We start from the raw sequence: 23,800 nt of genomic DNA, 5'->3' as shown, positions 1-23,800 counted from the left end.
CTGTGCTTCCCTTGTGTTTATTAAATTGTTTATAATGAAATACAGTTGTTTAAAGATTTCTGTCTCTTAAATTCTAGTTTTGTGTAAATAAAATGATTTATATCAGTGATAATGGCAGGTTAGGCCCACTTACTAAATTAATTGCAGGGGTTTTCAAAATGAGTTCTTTTTTAGCCTTATTATATTTCTGACATACATTTCATCTCCTTTTGTCCTTGGGGAAAGATATTAAAGTAGGACTAGAAACATTAATGTAGAGTTTTCAGCAGCCGTGGTCATTGGGAAAATTGATATATTTCCCTAGTTATTTCCACTTTTGCAGCCTGAAGCTCTTCCATGACTGATACTTATGAGAAGCTTCTTAATTTTTATAACACTGTAAATTTTTCTTCATATAATGATTATTGCTAGTGGATAAATGAGGTATTACCTTCAGAAGTTGCCCATCATCATCTCTGCAAAGTGAGGTCTTCATGGTATAAGTAAAGATTACATGGTTCACTTGATAACCTCATTGTACAGAACTTTCAATTTGCCTCAAAGCTGAAGCAGTCTTAAAAGTAGTAAGCCACGTTCTCAGTCCTACTTTGGACCTAGCCTTCACCTACAGTACTACATTTAATGATTACACTGTCCTAAAGATGAAGAAGTCTTTCCCAGCTGTTTTGTAAGGCAGGGGAACAAACAGTGGTTCTAAGTGATTAAATTATTAGTCTGTAATCAGCCTCACTTCTCAGAATCTCTTATTCCATATATGAGATGCTATATAAATACAATGAAAGATTAAGTGAGTCTTCTTCATGTATAAATGAAAAATGTTCTTAGTAGTCATTCAAAATAGTGATAAAGACCTGAGAGATAAAAATCTTAATGAATTAATTCATTAATCAACCAATAGTTATTAGCTCCCACTGTACGCTTGGCACTGGGCTAGAAACTGAGAATGCAAAAGTCAGGCAAGCCAGACTTGGCCCACAGATGTTGTGGAAGTCAGCAGACAGAATTTCTATTATGACATGCCACAAAGGAAGGCATGGTGCTCTGAGCCCTCACAGGAGCATTTGATGTGATCAGGAGTGTGGAGTGCTTTCTGGGAGGTGAAACGGGCGCTGAGTCAGAAAGGAAGGGAAGAAGTTAAGGAGGCACAGAGGAGAGGGAGGAACATTCCAGGAAGAAGGAATTACATATGCAAAGGCCCTGTGGTAGGAAGGAGCATGGCGGGTGTGAGGAGCTGAAAGACAGTTGACATTATTTACTATCTGTATGTGTGACATTATGTTACTGTTTTGAAAATGACTCAAAATTAATCATATTAACTTGGAATAAATAAAAAAAATAACTTTAGTTTGGCATGATGGTACTTAGCAGGTGGAGAAGAATGGGTAAATTTGTTATCCTTAAGAGGATGTCTTAGCTATGTGTCGTCAGAATGAGCTCAGCTTGCATTCATACCTAGGATAATATAGCATTCTATATAATACATGGTAAACTTAGAGAGAAATGGAATAACTTTCAAGACCAAGGGAATATTCCTTAGCTCATAAGACATCACACAGTTGACTAACAATAAGATTAGTAATTATTGTAATATCTTTGGAAGTTCCTCTATCAGGAAGATCCCCTGGAGGAGGAAATGGCTACCCACTCCAGTATTCTTGCCTGGAGAATTCCATGGGCAGAGGAGCCTGCCAGGCAACAGTCCATGGAGTTGCAGAGAGTTGAACACAACAGAGTGACTAACACTTTTGAAGTTCAGAATACTTCTTAAGAGAAAAAAGTGAAAGTTCTACTTGTTCCTTTTAACCAGAATATAATTAAAGGCCTCATATGTCTTTCAAATACATCATAAAGCAGAAAGTTAAATGTATCTAGATGCAGCATAATGAGCAACGTTTTCCACTTAAAATAATAATGTATCATTTAATTGTTTGAATTAGTAATAGGAGGCTTGAAGCAACTAGGCTTATGTTCATTTTTGTCCTTTGCTAAGTAACCAGCTTGTATTTATTTAACCATATAATTTCTTGTATGATGTAGCATGCTTGGTTTTCAGCCCTGAATGTTTTCAAAACGTTTTATGAAGATGCTAATGTCAGTGAAAACGTGAGTCAGTGAAAAAGTTATTTGCTAATGTGGGTAAAAGAAAAACAGAATTCTTCATTGCAAACTGACATCACATTTTTTAATGTTTTATCATTATTCATAGGCTGTTTTTATTTAAGTGATTGCACTGTGCTTATTGTAGCAAAATACATGCTTTGCAAAGATAAGTTTAGCAGCAGAGAATTAATTTCTTCCCACATCTTTTAATGTGGCATGGCAGTCTCACTCTAAGATCAAAACATAAAACTGAAGGTTATGTTTAATTTCTAAATCAAAGTGTTGTGGGAAGATGATTGAAATCTGAAGATGACTCAGATCCACTTGATATGTGGTTTTCTTCCTACAGAAATCTTATGGTAGACTGCCATTTCCATGTTAGAAAGAACCTAATAGTGATGAGATTAAAATAAATAGTTTCACTATAACTGAAAGTTTATGTTAGTTACTTTGATTCTTAATCTGAATTCTTGTTAAGAACTTTGAAAATTTCAATAACTTAGGTATCTCTCCTCTCCCCACCTCACTATATCTTTTTTTTTTAATGGAGGCAAAGAAGTAATCTGTGTATTTTGTATTTTCCAACAAACACTGATTTTTTTCACAATTACCAAAAAAATAAATAAATAAAGTATCCATTTGGCTCTTTGCCTGTATAGAATCCTTCATGTGCCTGGAGGGAGTGAATTAAGGTTATATGGCTGCATGAGCTGTGTTAAGATGATTTTGGTGAGGCGTGGTAAATGGTCATTGCTGTGTATCTCCTACTTCACCAAAATGAACTTAATTATCTTCTTATTTTTATTTCTTCCCGCAGTCAGACAGAATACTAACCTAGAGCTGAAATGGATTTTTTTTCCCCTCAGGTGTCTTAAAAATAGGAGTCAGAAATGTTGTCCCGTGTCTGGAGTTCTCTGCTTGTCCCTTATCTGAACCTCTCAAAGGCCTCCCTGTGTGGGGTGTGCAGCCCAGCACCCTCAGACAGTTCTGCTCAGAGAAGGAAGTGAAGAGTTTTGGTTCCCATTTTACACTTCTGGAACAGTTTAGGGAAGGAAGCACCTTTACACCTTTTATTGTTCGTGGTTGCTGACATCATATCCTTCCCTGACCAGCCTGTGCGTGTTTCCTGCCATTCTGTCAAGATTCTTCTGTGTTACTGGGAGGGATTTGTGGGAGGGAGGGAGAGAGGAAGAGAGCAAGAAAGAGGGGGGTAAGAGGGGAGGAGGTGTGTGTCACTCAAGGGAACTGGTTTGTAAATGAGAGAGTCCCGGGTGGGAGAAGGAGCTTTTAGCATCTGTCCACAAGAATCCTTCTCTCCTTGGGTCTCAAACCACTTTGCCTTCATCTATCTGCTTATGCCAAACTCAAAGTGAACAGAAGCCTGCCATAATGAAGTTCCCCTTTTTTTTAGTAAGCAGCCTGATTTTATTTTTCTTATATTTAGGTTGGCAAAAGAAAAAAAAAATGCAGAAGACTGTAGTATAGAGTGTAACTATGGTAGACTGTTGTTTTTTTTTTTAATTACTGATTGTTTCTTTGTAGCTCTGTCATTTTCCAAGAATTCTTCTTTTATGTGGAAAGAAGTAGCGGCAAGGCTGCTGGAATTATTTTAAGCTTATGGTTGATTGTACATAATGAAAGTTCTCAGTGTAACTCGAATACTACTACATGTCGTTCAGCTGTTATATCCTTTTCTTCATATACATACAAAGCAATTTTTCAGATTAATGAGATTATGTAATCTCTTCTTCAGCCTCTCTAGGCCTTCTAGAAACTAATTCTTGAAACCAACTTTGCAGTATAATTTTTGTGTAAAAATCAGGTTGAAAAAATAGTTATGCTAAGAAAACAGCTACTGAGCTGTTACTGACCTTCCTAACTCTTTGAATTTTTACTGACAACCTTGAAACATGGTGACCCATAATCAAATAGTCTTTAAGCCCAATAGTCCAAAGCACATTTTACTTCATGAAAACAATCTCATCATCACCACATCTTCTTCTGCATATGTACTTAATCATATCAAATTTTGCATTTCAGAAATGTTCAAAAAGCAGCACCCTTCAAGACACATTCATTTTTATGGGAAGTAAGATATTTGAATGCTATTAAAATTTAACCTTGCATTCTCTCTACCTTGTATATTTCACAAAGGAAAATATATTTAATGTCATCTTTAATCAGATATATATTTACACATATTGATACAAACCATTTCTTTCTGGCAAATATGTCCCATTATGTTTTAAGAATTAAAAAAAAAAAATCCTTGCTCTGCTCTTTTTAAGAAATGTCCCTTGTTTCAAAGTTGTGAAATATGGGGTGGTGAGATGGAAGAACTCTTCTAAGTTTGATTCATCAGGAACTCTGTCCTTCCGAGAAGACTCTTCTCCAGGGATGTTTCTCTACTCATTTGGTTATTTGTATTTTGAAATCAGGATCTGCAGAGGTTCTCCTCTTCCCCGCCTCATTCCACTCTCTAATCTGTTCACCCTGACCTTCCACCTTAAAGTGAATAAGCGCTTAGGCAGGCATAGTCCTGTAAGCCGATAGTGCCACCGGCCTCAGCTCAATGAAAGAAAGGAAATTGTCCCTTATGCATTTGCTGTGGATTCATGGGTTGGCTTTTCTGTGACCGAGGAAGCCTGCTTGTCTCTTTGGGGTCTTGCACATGCATGGGAAATACCATTCTAACGTGCTGCTTGCTTCTAAGGTAAGACTGTAGGAAACACAGGAAAATTGTCCAGTTGAGTGATATTTTAGACTGACTCTAAAAATAGATAGATGGACAATGTTTGGCAATAGTGAATATGCAGTTGTGCTTTGCAGATTTTTCGTATTTTAATGTAATTTTTAATGTTATCTTGTAGCTAATTTTTTCCTGTCTGTCCAAATGTGTGTTATTTATATAAGTCTAAAACTTTGAACTACTTCCAACATTCAAAATTACCGCTGGAGTAATCATTTTGATGAGCCCTGTGTGGTCGTGAAATTACTCAACATATATATATATTCTCAGAGGCAGAACTGAGCTGTAGTTTCATAGAAGGCATTGGGAAAAAGAGAATGGATAGTCTTAGTATTTAAGCAGAACTTAATCCACCAGAACTAATTATATCATAATAGTTTCTGCAATTAGATAATCACAGAAAACTTTTAAAAAATTTATTCAAGGTGATAAAGAATTTAGAAATTAAATTAAAGAAATCAAAAGACAGCTAATGTGATCAGACCAAGTGTGCAACAGTTCCAATTCCTGTTCCAATAACTTTGAATTGGAGCCAGATAATCTATTAAATAGCCAGGACATGGGCTTAATGTTACATAATACATGTGGGAATTTATCAGGTCGGTTGTCAGACACCAACTAAAATAAACAGGGAAACTCTGAGCAACATGTTAAGTATTTGCATTCTTTGAGGGAAAAGGGATAAAATGATTGAAGCTGTTGCTTGCAAATTAAGAAGCCATTTGTGGAATGCCTTTTTTTTTAACTTCCACATTTCACAGCAATTCACTTTCACTCAAATATTTTCAGATATAATTTAAACAAAGAAGAATACTTTCAATACCCTGGATTCTCTGGATTTATCTTACATTGTCAATGATCACTTCTCTCATTTTATTTCATGGCCTAAGATATCCAGTATATAATTTTGTATTTTACTACCCAAAAAGATATGATAGATCTTCTTAAAATATTTTAAAATAGGGGACTGACAGCTTATAGTCATAAATGGAATAATACTCTAATTTTTGCACCATTTCTTTCTTTTCTGTGAATGATTATCTTTTTTGATTCTTGTATTCAAGATATAGCTTAAGGGCTTTCAAAAGGAAAAGGAGATCTCACAGCTGATAGCTGCTTGTTATGTAAGATTAAATATCCCACATTATTTTTACAGTGTTCCCATAACAGTGACTTTTTAAAAGTAAGATTAAAGGATTTAGATTTAAATTAGTTGACATTTGCATATATCAAATAGCACTTTCATAATAGTCCATCCTATTTGCATAACGAGGGACGTTATCACCTCTGCTGTCAAAACATGAGATTGTTTTCCCTTCAGAAATGAATTAGCTGCCCTACTTAGCATACACAGGTACATAAAGGTTCATTAACTCTCTGATTTAGGTAATTTTTCATAACAGAAGGGTAAAAATAGTCACCTAATTTCATTAAAAAAATACTGAGAAACTCTTTGCAAAAGATATATTTCAAGTGTTGGGCTTTAAAGAATAGTTTTCATCATTTAAATGACTTGTTAAATTACTTACAAGAGTCTTTTAATTATAAAAACAAACCATTTCTACTTGATACGCTCCTGCATGTGATATATCATGTACTTTTAATAAATACTTACTTTCTGTTCATTTGATTTGTTTAGTTCCACAGAATTAAAAAAAAAATAGAATGTGATAGTTCTTATGAAAGTGGCTTGCTATTAAAGTCGTGCTTGATCTTTGTTTTTTGTTCAGCAGGAACGAATGCAGGAATTTGGGAACTGAGCAGCGCAAGTGCTGAAAAAGGAGATTTGTTTGGAGGAAACAGGAAAGAGAAAGAAAAGGAAGGAAAAAATACATAATTTCAGGGACGAGAGAGAGAAGAAAGACGGGGACTATGGGGAGAAAAAAGATTCAGATTACGAGGATTATGGATGAACGTAACAGACAGGTGAGTGGGGTAAACTTTTTTGGAATTATTATTTACATGGACCGTTTATTACATTTCCTCCCAGATACGTTAAGGGTATTGAAAGCATTTCGAGCTTATCCATTGAGAAAAGATTTAGTGAGTTAAATGCGGTCTGTTTAAGTGCTAGTATTCTCTTATAGGTACAGGGTAAAAATCATCCTGTGGGTAAAAATTATACTTTACACATTCATGATGATTCACCTTTTGCTTCAACATTAATTTTAAATGGAAGCTGCATTTGTGTAACATAAATAGTTTAATAATTGAGTTAATAAGTATAATATTGCTCTACTGCGCACATCACCAAATAAAGATATTCTTAGATTCGTGGGAATGAGGCCTTTTGTGGTCCTCCACCTAAAGGTTTATAATATGGGCTAAATATCCTGTATAAAAATAGTTTTCATTCTGTTCACAGTGAAAGAGACTTTGAAATACATTCAAAATATTTACCATTGTGCTCACAACAACAAAGAAGATACCCCCACAAAGTATTAGCACCTTCAAACATACAGGCAAGAACCACCAGTTAATCCATACCATTTCTTTAAACCCTTGAGTTTTATAAACCTAGAGGCACCTGATGTTATTATTTGCTTTTAGAACTCCAGTGATACCTTTATGGTACAATTAATCTATTCTAAAGACTTTACGCATCCAAGTGCTCTATTCAGCAAAGACTTGTATATTATGAATATTTGTGATTTGACCCTATTTTTCTTCATGCTTGGGGAGAGCAGATTTAGTTAGGTGAAGTAAGACTAGCTGTGTGACCAAGATGGAGCTGCATTTAAAAAGCTTTTACTAAAGTGACCTGTATTTTCCATTGGTTTTCCATGTATCTCCTAATCACTTCCCCATGATTTATCATCCCTTTAAGCTCAAACCATCTTTCCTTTGTTAAAAAGAGTATATAAGCTCCAGTGTCTAACTGCTTCTTTGAGTTTCATTTCTTTTCTGTGAGCTCTTGTGAATTAGTGTCAGTGTATAAGTCATTTGCTCAGTCGTGTCCGACTCCTTGCGACCCCGTGGACTACAGCCCGCCAGGCTCCTCTGTCCATGGAATTCAGACAAGAACACTGGAGTGGGTAGCCATTCCCGTCTCCAGGGGATCTTCCTGACCCAGGGATAGAACCTGGGTCTCCTGCATTGCATTACTGTTTGTGCCACCAGGGAAGCCCCCTGTGAATACAGAAATATTAATAAATTTTTTGTTTTTCTTCAAAAAAAGAATAGTTGGGTGGTTTGTTAATGTTAAATTAACATTCAGTTCAGTTCAGTCACTCAGTTGTGTTCGACTCTTTGCAACCCCATGAATCGCAGCACGCCCAGGCCTCCCTGTAACATTAGGATGGATGCAACCAATAACAGATACCAGCTGTAAGAGACAGTACTGCCAGATTCCAACCATTGCAATAGATAATGGAACCTACAGAACAGACGTTCCTTGACCCTGGGGGAGGACAGTGTCTTGCCTGTTGCCCATTGAAAGCTAAGAGAACAGCCTTTGGGAAGCCCCGCTAGACTGTAATTTCCCCCAGATAAAAATGTTCTTTCTTCCCTACTGTGCCTTTCTGTCTTCTTGGACCTTCAAGTGAGACTAGAACTTATTTGTGCTTTAAAACTTTTTATTGCTACTTGTGTAAATTATAATGAATGCAAGTTGTTATTTATGCCATCAAAGCCAATATGCCATTAAGTGATAAAGAAACTTTTGAGATTTTCAGGTTTATATTCCTTTAAATTACTGTGTTTAAGGTACATATGACTTGAACTATTTTTGGCGAAAATTGAGCTAAAGGATGAATAATGCTAAGATTTATGATGGATTCCTTCAGTGTTTCCTAAACATTGTTTATTGCTATGGGTCAAGCCAAAAAGCAATAATTCTGTCAATATTAAAAAAACCCACAGTATTTTTAATTGATTTATAGCTTGAAATTGAAATTAAGACTGAAATATTGAACATCATATACCACTAACTGTTTAGACCTTACTGTTTGGGCTAGCACCTGTTTGGGGTAGAGTCAAAAATATATATGAATTAGCATCTACACTTTATTAATAATACCAGGTAATATGGGGGTTCATAAAATTTATTGTATCTTCTTTTTGCTTACAAAGACAAAAGAAAGTTTTTGCAGGTTGAAGTCATGAGCTTCCATTATGCTTTATAAAGAAATACGAAGCTCATATAAGCATGCAAGAATGTTAAAACACTAACTTTTGAGCTACAAGTGACCATTTCTTCATAATTTAAATATAGCTGCATCTACAGTTGCTATCACTCTCACCAATATTAGAAGTAATAATAACTTTTAAGAGAATAAAATTTATTTAAATTCAGTTTAATTAGCCTTATCTTTTTTAATCCTGAAGACGAATTCCTTGGTTTTATTCTATAGAATGTAGGATCTGGGTAGTCTTTACTTAGGACTTCCCTGATGGCTCAGAAGGTCAGGAATCCATCTGCAATGCAAGGAGACATGGGTTTGATCCCTGGGTTGGGAAGATCCCCTGGAGAAGGAAATGGCAACCCACTCCAGTCTTCTTGCCTGGACAATTCCATGGACAAGGAGCCTGGTAGACTGCAGTCCATGGGGTGGCAAAGAGCCAGACATGACTAAGCACATTAGCACATACATACATCGTCTTTTCTTCAGTCTTTAGGTTCAGTTGGCCTTGTGACTGCAGTCCATGGGGTGGCAAAGAGCCAGACATGACTAAGCACATTAGCACATACATACGTCGTCTTTTCTTCAGTCTTTAGGTTCAGTTGGCCTTGTGATTCAGTACTCTTAAATAGAATTAGTAAAATTGAAAACTTCCATGTTTTAGTATATATTTCAGTGATTATTGTAAATGGCTATTGACAGTCTTAAACAGCCATCTTACTTAAAAATAGTCATCTGCGTGCCTCTCATCTACTGCAAGAGTGATCACAAGAGCCATTTGGGAGAGAGCCTAGAAGATGTAGGTCACTTCTAATAATCAGCACCAGCAAATCTGCAACCGCGTGTCGTCCAAAGTGAGGAGACACCCCTAACATAGGCTCCCTTTAAAGTGCATGTTCAGATGTTGAAAAGAAAAGCATTCACTGCTTTGCCCTTTTGGAAGCTTCCCTCCACTGTAGACTCCTTAATAGAACCTCATACAATAGCTCACTGTCATCTTTTCTCAGAAGCAGTAAAAGCTTGCCCTGCCATCACAGGTGTTTATTTGGCTATACAGAACAGGGTGTGTTTTTACAGAATAAGAAATACTGACTTAAAGTGTGAAATGAAATATTACAGAGCTGATGTGATAAGTTGTATATCATTAAGAAATAAAACTGTGGGAAAACAGAGCGGCCGTCTGTTTAAATTGAATTTTGCCCTTACTTTATTTTTCATTATGGCAGTAGGCAACAGCTAAACTTCAGGAACTCTGATTATATTCATAATATAGTTTAGGGGAGGGAAAAAGTAACAGCTTGTTTTTTTTTTAATTTTCCAGAGTCTCCAAGTTTATGAAAAGCACTAATTTCTCAATCTCTAACCTAAACAAGGTGATTTCTTAAGCTACTATATAAAACTAAAATCATGAATTGTCAATTTGTCTCCCAGAAGTTTTCAAATAATTTTAAAGTAGCTACATGTACCAAGAACTACATATTTATTATTCCATTTAATCCTCATTAATTCCATTAACAGCTGAATAATTCATTTATTTATTAAGTCAGCAAATATCATTTGTTTGCAACCTGCCTAACATGAAGTGCTCAGCGATAAGCCAATTGAATCTTATTCAGCTTATTGTCCGCTGTAGAAGTCAGGAGCCTGGTTCTGTAAAGGACCAGATAACAAATATTTTTGATCTTGTGAACCATGCAATCTCTGTCTCAGATGCTCAGTTCTACCCTTGAGTGAAAGCAGCAAAGGGCAACACGTACATGAATTTTAACGTGTCTGTGTTTGAATAAAACTTTACTGGCAAAAACAGGAGGCAGACAGGATTGGCCTGTGGGCCTAGTCGGATGAACCAGACGTGAGATATGCAAATATATAACAAAAATTTGGTTCACATGTGTTATGAATGAAACTACCCAAATGCTATGAAAGAATAACAGGAGGTGCTTTATTTAGATTGGGGGTGGGAGAAAGGCTTCCCTGAGGAAATGCTGAAAGATGGGAGCAAAGAGGTGTTTCAGAGTTCGGCAGGAGACAGCATTCCAGAGGGAACAGTGTTTTCAAAGCTCCTTGAGAAAGGGAAGAGCTGGCTGAGGAGTCAAAGGAATGCCCCAAGGAACTTACTTGAGCCTCCTGTGTGTAACTTCAGAGAGACGAGAGAAAAGGTTTAGATGCTAGGCAGGGCCCAGATCATGCAGAGCTTTGAAGTCAGAGAGTTAACACTGGGAGGTGGCCAGGATTTGAGCCCAAATCTTTCAGATCCAAAAACAAAGTAAGCTGTTTTTCAGTTACCTCATGCTGCGTTCTGTATAAGATAATGGCTTTATGTCATTACTTTCTCCCATTACATACATCATCCTGCATCCAGCATATCATGGTGAAGAGCATAGGTTTTAGAGACACACAAAACTTGTTCTGGCCTGAGTTCTGCCTGCTACTAGCTGTGTGACTCTCCAGCAAGTAACTTGACCCCTCTGAGCCTTGCTTCCCTCATCAGTAGAGGGGAAGATTGAAAAATAGTACCTGCTTCATTGGGTCATTGAAATAATTAAACTGGGGGATAACTGTAAAGTACCTAGCACGTGATGAGTGCCCGAGAAATTTACCTGTTAGTTATCCCTGTTAAGACTCGAGGTCTTTGAACCATTAGTTATTATAGTTAATGTGATTTCTGTCAAAACAACTAAGCACCCTAAAGAATGGTACCTGAACCTTCATTTCCAGTGCATTGTTACCTGCTTGAAAGGGTATCAGGGAGGTGGAAGGAAAAGTGGAACACAGTAGAGCCTGTATGCATGCTTACGACTCTTTGTGATCCCATGGCCCACCAAGCTCCTCTGTCCATGGAATTTTCCAGGCATGAATACTAGAGTGGGTTGGTCCTTTCCAACCCAGGGATCAAACCCGAGTCTCTTGCTTCTCCTGTACAGACAGGCAGATTCTTTTACCACTGTGCCAGCAGGGGAGCCCGAAACAGAGTAGAGTTGGGGTACAAAGGAGCCTTTGGAAGCTAACAAGGGGTAAGAGAATCATTTCTAAGCAAGAGCCAGGATGACAGAGAATGGCTAGTGAACAGGGAAAAAAATCACACAGAACATTTGCAGGGCAGGGCTCGTGCCAAGGGTGGGGAGAAGTAATTTCCCAATTTCTCATGCTTGTGGGACTGACTTTCAAATGTATGTTCCTGACCAAATTATTCTGAACTACTTGTCACCATTTTTATCACTTCTAGCTTGCAGCTTATTCTCACACTACAATTTCAAGTCTCTCCACCTGCATTTTTTTTTTTTCCACCTGCATTTTTTGTTCTTACCTGTGAGTTACCTTCATCAATTAGGCAATAATCTTAGCCTCCTTCATATGGTACCAGTTGTTACTGTGCTTCTGAAACAGCCAGATTTTTAAATGAGTTTTGTCCTCATATGACTCTTTCTGCAAACAGAATGTACTTAGAAATCTGTTATATCTGTTACATCAAGAAAAAAGATATATGAAAATCAGGCATGCTTAACCTAAACCTGTTTACTTAATGTGTTTGTATTTAAAAATTTCAGTTTTCCACTTTGAGAGGATAGGAGAGACACACACCCAAATTTATTTGTATGACTTGCTCTAAAAAAGATATTTACATATTTGAGTGACTACCAGGGAGAAATATTTGCCAAAGAACCCAGTTACGACCTAATATAGTAAGTTAAGGCATAAAGATTATTAAATGTCTTAAATTCTTTTCTTCATCAGACCTGGCACAATAACAGTTTTTGCTAGCAAACAAAATTTCATGTAATTATCAGTGCAGTATCTGGAGCACAAATTAAAGACAATTAGCAATATTCTCCTGCTAATAGAATAGGAGAATCCCCTTATGACTAAAGGGGATTAGTCATAGCTGTTACATTTTGTAACTTTTTCCCTTTTCTTATGTCCCTATCTCCATTTCCTTACATGACTTATGATTATTTTAAGTGGGCTCAGAAAAAAAAAAAGAAAACTAGAGAAATATGTTCAGTATAGATGCAATCTCCGACAACTTCTACGTACTGAGGTTTTTAAACTAAACCTGATATTTTCTAAACTAAACTGTAAAAAAGGTGCGTTGATTTTCTCAAATGACTCTTTTTTAAAAAACGAAGTTTTACTCCTTAATTTTCCTAGTTTTTCTCTATTTTAGGTTTTTAGAATTTTAACTAAAATTTTCAATGGAATTTTTACTGTAATGTTCCTTCAAGGTAATATCCAGAATATTAGGGAATAAAAGGGCTACTTACGGTGCTAAACTTGAGAGTTGCAGCCTACTAACCTAGTATAAAATTTATTGAAGTTGAGATAGATTCAATGTTTAAATGTGAGGAATTGGATAACATAGAAAGACAAATAAATTACTTCAAGAAAATATTTTTTGGATAAATTCTAAGCCAAGAGTTAGAAGAGAGTCATCCGAGCACACTTTTCTTCTGTCATCTTCACAAACAGAACTTCCAGACTTGCCAGTTGCTTGTATGCATGTCAAGCAAATACAAATTATTTGAGAGGAAACTATGCTTTAAATACAATAGAAGCATTATCCATGTTAGACGGTGAATATCTGGGACCTTTTTTTAAAATTAAGTGATTAAAAAGTTCAATCAGTGCCAAAGTGTTGGGTTTTTTTAAATCTCTAAATCCAGAATAAACCTGGAAATAACTCATGATGGTGATGATGATACCACTTTTCCCTCAATACCATTTAACAGGTCACTGCTAAATTCATATTAAATTTTTTCATTAAACTAATTTTAGAAAATGAATCAGTAAATAAAAGTAGGATATATCATGGCAATGCATTAGGACACAGCAGTGCACCTCAGAATTCGATCGCAAGGTATTTTGACGCAGCCTGTGCGTGCCTGTTCAGAGGTTACCTCTGCATATAAATTAAGTCACTCTTTTGTTATTCATAAAATCACCAAGAGGAAAAGTTTTTATTCGAGAGTTGAAATTAACTGAAAAAGAAAGCCAGAAGGGAAAAGTGACAAACTACTTCTGCAAGATTCCAAATCAAAGAAAGTATAACCAAAGAGCTCAGATGTATGTTTAACAGCTGTGACATCAAGCCATTCCTTTCTGTTCTGTTCCTGTCAGTTTGAAAACAATTCACAAATGATCGCCCAGCTCTGTAGACGAATCATAGAGATAGGACACAGTACATTTTCTGTACATTCCATGTGGTGTGGGCCATTTTACACTTTATAGCTAGATCTGTTTCTTTATTGCCAACAAGATATTATCTGAACTGCCATGTAACTATGCATTAGTTTTTACTTTAGTGAGAAGTCCAGGAGAGCCCAAAATGTTCATAAGGCAAAGGGTAACTGTCTACTCTTGAATTCTGTCTCTGATTTAAAAACTAAGCTCTGAACTTGAGGGCTTCGAGACTTCTGTTGTTTCAGTTCTAATTTGTGTATCTCATACAATTTCCATGTAAAACTGTAACTTAGAAAAATTTCAATGCTTATATTTATCGTGTCTCACTCTGGGTGCAAGTTGGCACCAAATAGCACCTTCCACCTCTGAGTGCATGCACACATCATTCTGCGTGCTGCAGATGCCCTTGTGCTCTGCAAATGCACAAACTTTCTGACATTGTATTACTGAGAAACCAGCACCAAAAATATTAACATTATAAATAGACCGTATATACGTCATAAACCAAGAAGTTTCTTCCGAACTGTAGATTAAAGAACATGTTGCTAATTGTTTCAAAAGCCTTGTACTTTGCAGTCTAGACTTCCTTTAAGATTGTAATTTATTCATTTAAAATGAGCTCCTTCAAAAATTATTATAGTAAAAGTATTTTTAAAGCTTACATCCCAGATAGTCTTATTGAAGACAGGTGGAACCCCCGCCCCCACCAAGAATAATGACTTTGTTTGGAAGGGGGAAAAAAAAAATAACAACATAGTTAAAGTAAATGAAATCCCATAATATGGAATATGTATTTGTGTTTCTTTTGAAATATGTTGGACCACTAATAGGAATAAGAGAACCGCTCTAAATGTTTGGATATTTGACTTTTAATTTTAAGTTGGAACAGCTTAGCTTAAGAAATCACTAACATTTAAATAACATTTCAACAAATGTAACTGTTTGGAAACTACAAGGGAGACAGCCTCCTGCCTTCTGTCTTCCAAGGATTGATTTGGAAGGCCCTGAGGGAGAAAATATTGGAGTTGGGAGGTAAAACTGAAGCCATTGTGGAAAGGAAGAAGTTACACTCTTCCTGTTATGACAGGAAACATAGACAAATGTGCTTCCTGAGCATTTGCTCAGCAGGGAATGAAGTAGTCTTTGACCTTTACCTTAGGTACATTCTGGCTTTGTTAAACTAGTAAACATGTTTTTGACCCCAAAATATTAATCTGGTTTATTTGATTCTTTTCAGACTCAAATGATGTATTTCATGTATACAAGATAAAGAGAAATAAGTATTTGTTTCATGACTGCATCTGCAGATTGAATTTAGAATGTAAATCAGCCTCTTAAGAAACGAAGCAGACCTCAAGAGCACGTATTAAAAAATGTAAAACATATTGCATTATATCTAGTCTCTTTTTAAAATCCAAAACATTCTTAAGCTTGAAAGTGGACCACAATGAAATCTTTTAAATCCTAAGTGTAATCATTATAGCTTATCATCTTCCTTGTCCCCATGTATATAAATATATCAGAAATCAGCCATGACAAGTTTTAAAACTCAGACTCTGCATTTGCTAATAGATACTCAATTTTAACCCCATGCTTTTATTACACTTCCTCAAAATAGCGTGCAAGGCACAAGATTTAAAGGCCCGTTCTGAGGGTTGGGGTGTTGACTTAGGGTGAGGGGGTCTGTAGAGTTCTAAATTCCATACGCTGAGCCCCCCTATTTTAATCCTTTTGTGGTGTTCAGAATTTTAGGATTGCCTGCAACCCTTTGGAAATCCTACTGCATTGCAGCGAAACGGGGCTCAATTTGCTGGAGGCTAACGAGGACAATAGTCCTCTTTGCAGCAGAACACACTGCTGTCTCATCCTCGCAAGTTATGCTGGAGGGTTACAAGCACATGGTAGCACTCTGCTTAAAAGAGTCCCTCTCTGCTCTTTAAAGAGCCTTTCATTTATGGTGGCAGGCCCCGTCATTGTATAAAGGAGCGCTTGTCTAGAACACAAGTCTGCAGTGGCCCTACTTCCTCCCACCGAAAGTAATCATCAGGCCTAAAGCTCGCAAGCCTTTCTAATGACAGACTGAATTAAACAAAATAAAATTGAAGAGGAAGACTTTAGAACAGTCACACCATTACTTACTGTCAGGAACAAGCCGGGGGAAGAAAAAGAGCATTTAAGAGGGCATTTCCCTTTTTTTTTTTTTCAATTAAAGATTGTCGTGGCAGACTCTTGACTCCATCGCTAACCCTTTAAACACAGAGGAAGACCTAGATGCTCTCTGGATTAGAGAGCGCATTGTATCCGCCAACTGCCCATCTCATTCCTCATTAGTCACTCCATTTCCTTAACTGGGAGGAAGCGGAGAGATTCTCTAGGCTGTGGGTGAGGAGGGGTGGATCTAAAATATTTTCGTAAGATGACAGTAGTATTCATCGTGACTCTCTTTGGGAAAAACAAAACAAAACCTGATAAAACCTCAAAACTTTGAAAATAAAAGTAGCTGGGTTTATTAGTCCCAAACTATGAAACTACTGTTACTTTATGAGTTGAAATGAGTAAAAAGTCCTCCACTCATTGAGCAGTTCAATTAAGATCAGGATGAAAAATTCTGATTGGTGGGAAGAAACACCGGAGATCCATAGATAAAGTCACCCTTACTCCCCTTGGTAATACATCTGAAGTCATTTAGAGTTAGGTCTCCATTATTCTCATAAATGTGAATAGCTGCTATTTCCGAAGGTCTTTTTCCTTTCATTTATTCTTGCCTATAAGGTGCAAGGACTCCCACCGTTAAAATGTGGCAGAAAGTTCTCCTGAGGTGACTTTATGAATGGAGCCAGGATTGGGAGGGTGAACAGAGGTCTGCGTGTGGCGTGGAGACTCATTATTAAATGCCCTTTCTGTTACCCAGTCGTCTAGCTAATTTCCCTGCCCTGTAGGAAATGACACAGGACTTGTCCTCTGTTTTAGAACTTGTTATTTACATCGACTGTGAGTAAATCAGAGACCCACCTCTTTTATTCCGGCTGTAAACAGGCTTGTATTTGCTACCAACCAAAATGCTTCTCATTTTGTGAAATTTAAATAAACATCCATAAATATAGAACAAGTGTGTGCCCGCTAGTGCATACGTGTGGTTCTCACTGGCTTTGGCGGTCCTGTCTGGGGGTCTGAGGACAGAGGTGACTGTGGAGTCCACACAAAAGGAGCTTTGGTTTATTGTCAGAACCTAGAAACCAACTTCTCAGTGTTAGTATTCTAGTTTAGTTTTTCTTTTTTTTCCACTTTAGCCTAGAAAGCTATCCTTATACTAATTAATAAGTTGTGCCAGTACTCTGTTTCTTCTGCTGCTCAGAATTGCTGACAGTTCTTGTTGTACAATGCTTGATGAGTGGCTGTCGAGGTCCATGCTGTGCTGACTTTCAGCCCCTAAAACACACTGTTATCTAAAAGAGGGAAGAAACGCCAACTAATGGGAAGAAAGATGGATGTTGTGTGAAGAGGGCTCTATTTCTGGTTCATCAAGGACTAGTTTTGTGACCCTGGAATAAGGCAATCCATGCCTTTGTTTGCAGTATCATCTGAGAAATGGGGATGATAAACTATGCCAAATAATAACTTCAAAGAGATGCTGTCAGATGTAGCAAGATAGCTTATAAAGTCTTTGAACTTCTTAGAAAAAAGTCACCAAAGTCAACACTCTTATCTAAAAAGTTATAAAAAATATATGCTCCAATTTCACAACAAGCCCCCACACAAACTGGACCCAATCCAGTTTTTCTCCTATTCATTTTTACCAAATGTATGTTTAAAAACATACTTACAGTAAACTGTAAGCTAATGTGACAAAAAGAAAGAAAAATAACTATGTGAAATTTTCTCCCTCAGTGGCAAACTTCCTATTAGCATAGTTTGGGCTTGCATAGAGATTCAGTTTGAATTACAAAAAAAATGAGTAATTATTCCATCCATCTATCCATTCATTCATTCAACAAATATTGAGTGAAGCGTTGTTCTGGGACTTCAGTTTACAAGAGCAGACAGGAGATGTTCCAGCCTTCAAGTGAAGCTTGAGGTTTAGTTGAGAGAGAAACTCTTAAACATGATGACGGTGAAACAAGCTAGCAGATCTTAGGAGAGCAGTCTTTTACAGTTTATAACAAGAAGTGACTGAGCCTCACACTTCAGAAAAAAAATATTATCTACCTTGTATCATGTTTCACAGTCAACACGTCACTGACACTGTGTGTTCCTTAGTTTAACTCTCATCATTACTCTGTAGGATGCCTGTTATTACCTTCATTTTACAGATGAGGATACTGGGGGACTGATAAGTTAAACAATTTCCCCAAGGCCAAGGGCACACGGATCGTACATGGCAGAGCTTAGACTTGATTTTCAGTTCCCATGTTTTTGCTTCCACACCACAGAGCTTCAGTAACAATGTATAGATACTGCTTCTTTCGAAATATTTTAACAATGTGAATTTGTTATTTTATCAATCTGGACAGTTGTTTTTCTGTGCTATACATAATTTAATACTGTCCACTACACTTCTTTAGAGTCTTTTTTATATCTCTTCTAACTGCAAAAAGAAAGTGATGTAGTTTTATTTCTTGGAATATGAAAATTAGAAGTGATTATGGTAATGTATTGACGAGACTGAGTAACCAAAATATAAAGCATTCTGCAGAATGAAATTGCAGAAATAGATTCTGTTGGAAATCATATTTCATTCACTCTAAACTTCCCCTTCACCTGAAGGTCTGTGCTACCTAGGCATAGAATCTGAACATCTAAAATCTGGAATAAATATTTTAAAGATCTCTAGTCCAGCTTCTTGTTTAATTCAGGAACGCCTTCTACACCTTCCTTGATATGCAGCCCTACTTGAACATATTCAGGAAAGAACTGCTTCTTAACTTCATGAGGCTAGGTCCTCTGTTAGACAGTTCTCATCACTAGGTTTCCCTGTATGTTGAACCTCGATGATTTTCAGCAGTGCTTGCTAACTCTGCTCTATAGAATAAGACAGAATAACTCATCTGCCTCTTCACATGGCCACAAAGTCTGCAGATCTTCTTGGAAAGTGTTTGGCATTTCTGGCTTAAACATTCCAGATTCCTTCAATGATTTCTCCTGCAAAATTATTCTCAGACCATATGTCGACTTGTTTGCCATCCTATAGATGCTCTATTTTGTCGGTATCGTTAATGTCTTCTTAAAATTCTCAGAGCTGAATATAGTACCAAAGATTAGTTAGTGCTGGCTAACAGAGATCATTAGGATAATTAATTCCCACTGTGAAACACTATAACTTTAGAACCTTTTCCCATAATCAGCTATCACGTTAGTTTTCCTCCAACCTGAGATTACATGATTCTATTTTTTTTTAATACAAGTGAAGTCTTTAACATTATCTCTGTTATCTTATTTGTGACCCAGCTTTCCAGTGTGTAGAGGGAGCTATATATGGACAGAGACTCTGCCATCTATTGGGTTATCACCTGGGCTTGTCTTGTATGCAGATTTGATAAACATGCCAGGTACATCTTCCTCTATACCAATGGTGAAAATGGTGCCTCGGACAGGAAAGTTACTGAACTCCATAGCCATTGCAAGAGACTGTCTTTAAACTTAACACTGGTTGATTAATTCATATTTAAACCATCTAAATTGCTACCATCTAATCTCAAATCTATAGTATTGTGATGAGGATTTCATCAAATACTTTGCCAAACGCATGTTCTTTAAAAATCTGAACTCATTAGAAAGTTCAGTAAATTTTTGCTCAATTGAATGCAGTCATTTGAACTCTTAGATCCTCCCCCTTTACTTTTGTTTCCTGTGATTGTAAAATTTAGTTTTTGCCTTCACATTTGTCTGTCTTTCATGGTGAGTCATCAGGGCAAGAATAAAGTCCACTTTTTTCTGAACTTTTTGAATTATTTTTTTCTTACCTCAGGAAAAAATAATATATTAAAAACACAAGTTTTTAAAAGTATCTACTTTTAGTGGAAAATTTCATTGAGACATTCAGAGTTTAAAACACCATTCTAAAATCCATTCGTTCATTGAGTATCTATTGGTCAGTCTTGTGAGGCCAGACATGGGGTCTTCAGAGAGAGGCAAACTCAGACAACCAGTCAACTCTGCAATATTAGAATAAGTCTCATAATAAAGGTTTGTCAAAACTTCTATAATTAATTAATGTGCCTTTTCTCAATTTAAAATTCTAATTTCAAGCCCTGATTCATACCTAATAAGTTCTAGAGTAATTGTCAGCATGAGATGTGTGATCCCTGCCCTTACGCTAGGATTTAAAACCCAAGGCTAACATACAACTTAATACTGAAATGTCTTAATAAAACATCATCATTATTACATTTGGGACTGTTTCAAGAGGTAAAGAAAAAAACATAAAATGCTCAATGTTTACAGAGTCGTCTTGCTTTCCATATATATGTTACATGTGAAGTCTCTTTGATTTTGAAAACTGAATGTAAATTCAGTGCCCACTTAAACAGTATTGGTTTTATTCTCTTCTTGCTGCACCTTGATTGATGTCACACTAGAAAAGAGCATCTCTTTGCCTAACTACTGTAAAAACAGTTTTCCATGTCACCTAAGGTTCGAATATGTTTTTGAAGTAGAAATGGACTTGTCCCCATTACGAACTATTCTTAACTTATGAAAAATGTTATCATTACAATACATTATTATATTTAAGTGTAAAAGCTCTGAATTGCAATCTTTGTCATTGAGTGGCATATTTTAAATGAAGAGTAATATCCCAGTTCTCTTAAGAAAGCTTAATGCTGAAAAACAATTTTATCTAACTGTGAACAATGAGAAAAAGCATTATAAAATACATTTTGAGTATGCTGTGAAGAATATGAACATAATACAGAATTAAATTTAGCACAATTAAGAGTAGATTTTGAAGATATTTTCTTGAATGCTTTAATGCAGTTATCATCATTTCAGTCTGCAGTTTTAATGAAAAGAAGCTATATGCACTGACTTTTTTGACAGGTATTATTAAATAAGTATGCATTATCCAGCAGCCTATTTGGTTACACAAATGTTGAGGAGCACCTAAAAGTAAACACAAATAGTGGCTTTAATGATATTTCTGTGCTGAAATGTACTTTGATGGTGAGTGTTGTAACGTGCTAAATTCTGAGGTTTGAGTACAACAGAAACCATACTGTATTGAGACATTCCACCTACAGTTTGTGGTCATGAAAGTCTGATTAAAAGTGGTTTTCGATATATGAAAGTATTTTGGGTCAGTGCCTTCTGCACTGAACGCCTCTGTAACCTATTTCACTAAACAAATACCAATGTGCAGGTATGTCTGCATGACTAAACATCTAGAGAATTATTAAAAGACATTTTGTATAAATCTAATTAATAGTAATGATTTTTATCCATTCCAAAAGATAGTCTTAATTTAGCTCATCCCTAATCATGACTCATCTGAATGAACCAGAATAAAAAAAGCTTCTAAAGTAGTATGATAATCAGATATGAAAACACTAGCTGTATTTTATTTGAAGTACTTTTTAGTAAGCCAATCGATAAACATAAAATAGAAGGTGAGACATTGGCAGATATTACAAAGAAAAATTATCCAAGTTGAAGCATAAATAACGTATATTAGTAGATTTTGACTAGCTGATGTCAGCTGGTAAATACCTAAATGCTGTATTTTCCAAAGAATGATCAGTGGAGATTCCATAGTTCAGTTTTATCTTTCTATCAGGAAGACTGTAGTAAGATCTTCAAATAACCTTGATCAGTAGACTCTGAGCCACTAAGACAGGTATATTTGTAAGTTCATTTCCTATAAGTCAACCAAGAAAGGGATAAAAACAGATTTATTGAGCTTCTACTTTAAATGCAAAGCTTAACTGAACTGAATATTGTACATATGTTATATTATATAATCCTCTCAGCAACCCCAAGAGTAGGCGCTATCACCATTTTATAAATGAAAAGTCAAACTCGGAGAAAAATCAAATTTGAAGAAGTTAATTTCTCATGACTAGTAAATAGCCGATCTGCCTTAAAATCTAGGATCCCTTGAATCCATACCCCATGTTCTTCTCTTTCTGTCATGCTGCCTTCCATGCAGATGTGATATCAGAATATAATCATTATTAAAGTATAGGTTTATCTTTTTAAAGTTCCATTTATGAGTTGCTTAATGAAAATTTGGTGGGGAAAGCTATCACAGTATTTTTTTATCAAACTTTTTTTAAAGATTTTTGTTTTTTTTTTTATTTTTTGATGTGGACTATTTTTAAAGTCTTTACTGAATGTGTTACAGTATTGCTTCTGTCTTATGTTTGTGTTTTTTGGCCCCGTGACATGTGGGATCTTACCTCCCTGACTGGGGATCAAACCCACACCCCCCGCATTAAATGGCAAAGTCTTAATGACTGGGCAGCCAGCCAGGGAAGTCTCCACAGTTTTATGTAACATATATCACTTTGATATTCCTAAAAAACAGCAAAATAGTTTTTCCTTTTTAGACAATTGCCCATATGTCTGCTGTCTGGGCACTGGGGTACAGTAGTGGACAAAATAAAAATGGTACATGCTCTTGTGGAATGTGCAGCGTAGTGGAAGACAGACATTAAGCCAGTTATCACCCGGAAAGTCATGCAAGTTATAAAAGGTCAGAACTATAACAAAAAATAAAAGGTGATAGGTAAAACAAGTATTAACAAAAGGGGGAGCGGGGAGTGAGGAGACCAGGAAGTCAGATTTTCTGTCTGCTAGTCCACACTTCCTGTCAACACATTTATTTAGGAGTGTGGGATAGGGGGTGTTCACAGTCAACTCGGTGGTCTGTAGTTTGGGTGGCTGAGTTTACAATGAGATCGGGGACCCAGGAAGGGGAGCAGATTTGAGGTTGAAGATGAAATTTGGGCTTTGGGAGTACGACATTCCTAAGATTTGTAGATAGACACAGGAGTGGAGGACATCCATTGGGTTTCTGGAGACAGATAAGGAGTAGGACTCTAGATTTAGGAATTACAAGCAAGTAGATAAAGATGGGAGAAGGCAATGGCATCCCACTCCAGTACTCTTGCCTGGAAAATCCCATAGACAGAGGAGCCTGGTAGGCTGCAGTCCATGGGGTCGCTAAGAGTCGGGCACGACTGAGCGACTTCACTTTCACTTTTCACTTTCATGCACTGGAGAAGGAAATGGCAACCCACTCCAGTGTTCTTGCCTGGAGAATCCCAGGGATAGAGGAGCCTAGTGAGCTGCTGTCTATGGGGTCGCACAGAGTTGGACACAACTGAAGCGACTTAGCAGCAGCAGCTGGTAAAGATGAGGCTGTGAAATTGCTGCACTCAATATGCCAGCAAATTTGGAAAACTCAGCAGTGGCCACAGGACTGGAAAAGGTCGGTTTTCCTTCCAATCCCAAAGAAAGGCAATGCCAAAGAATGCTCAAACTACTGCACAATTGCACTCATCTCACATGCTAATAAAATAATGCTCAAAATTCTCCAAGCCAGGCTTCAGCAATACGTGAACCGCGAACTTCCAGATGTTCAAGCTGGTTTTAGAAAAGGCAGAGGAACCAGAGATCAAATTGCCAACATCCACTGGATCGTGGAAAAAGCAAGAGT

General features: G+C 36.7%; 1 protein-coding gene across 6 annotated transcripts in view; it reads left to right on the top strand.

Moving 5' to 3' along the window:
- The window catches only part of MEF2C (myocyte enhancer factor 2C), a 180,480-nt gene that overhangs the window by 69,965 nt on the left and 86,715 nt on the right, over window positions 1-23,800 (top strand). For 2 of the 6 annotated variants that reach the window (XM_010831904.1, XM_010831905.1), the window contains one exon: window positions 6,583-6,775. In XM_010831904.1, coding sequence (XP_010830206.1) covers window positions 6,722-6,775 — 54 coding nt within the window. In that variant the 5' untranslated portion in view covers window positions 6,583-6,721. Of the gene's footprint in view, window positions 1-1,735; window positions 4,814-6,579; window positions 6,776-23,800 lie in introns of those variants that run through there. The other 4 variants (XM_010831903.1, XM_010831908.1, XM_010831907.1 and 1 more) reach the window with 3 other exon arrangements.

Source organism: Bison bison, unplaced genomic scaffold (genome assembly GCF_000754665.1).
Source record: "Bison bison bison isolate TAMUID 2011002044 unplaced genomic scaffold, Bison_UMD1.0 scf7180017864533, whole genome shotgun sequence".
Lineage (NCBI taxonomy): Eukaryota > Metazoa > Chordata > Mammalia > Artiodactyla > Bovidae > Bison > Bison bison.
Note: the sequence above shows the minus strand (reverse complement) of the source record. Positions and strands in the feature narration are given on the sequence as shown.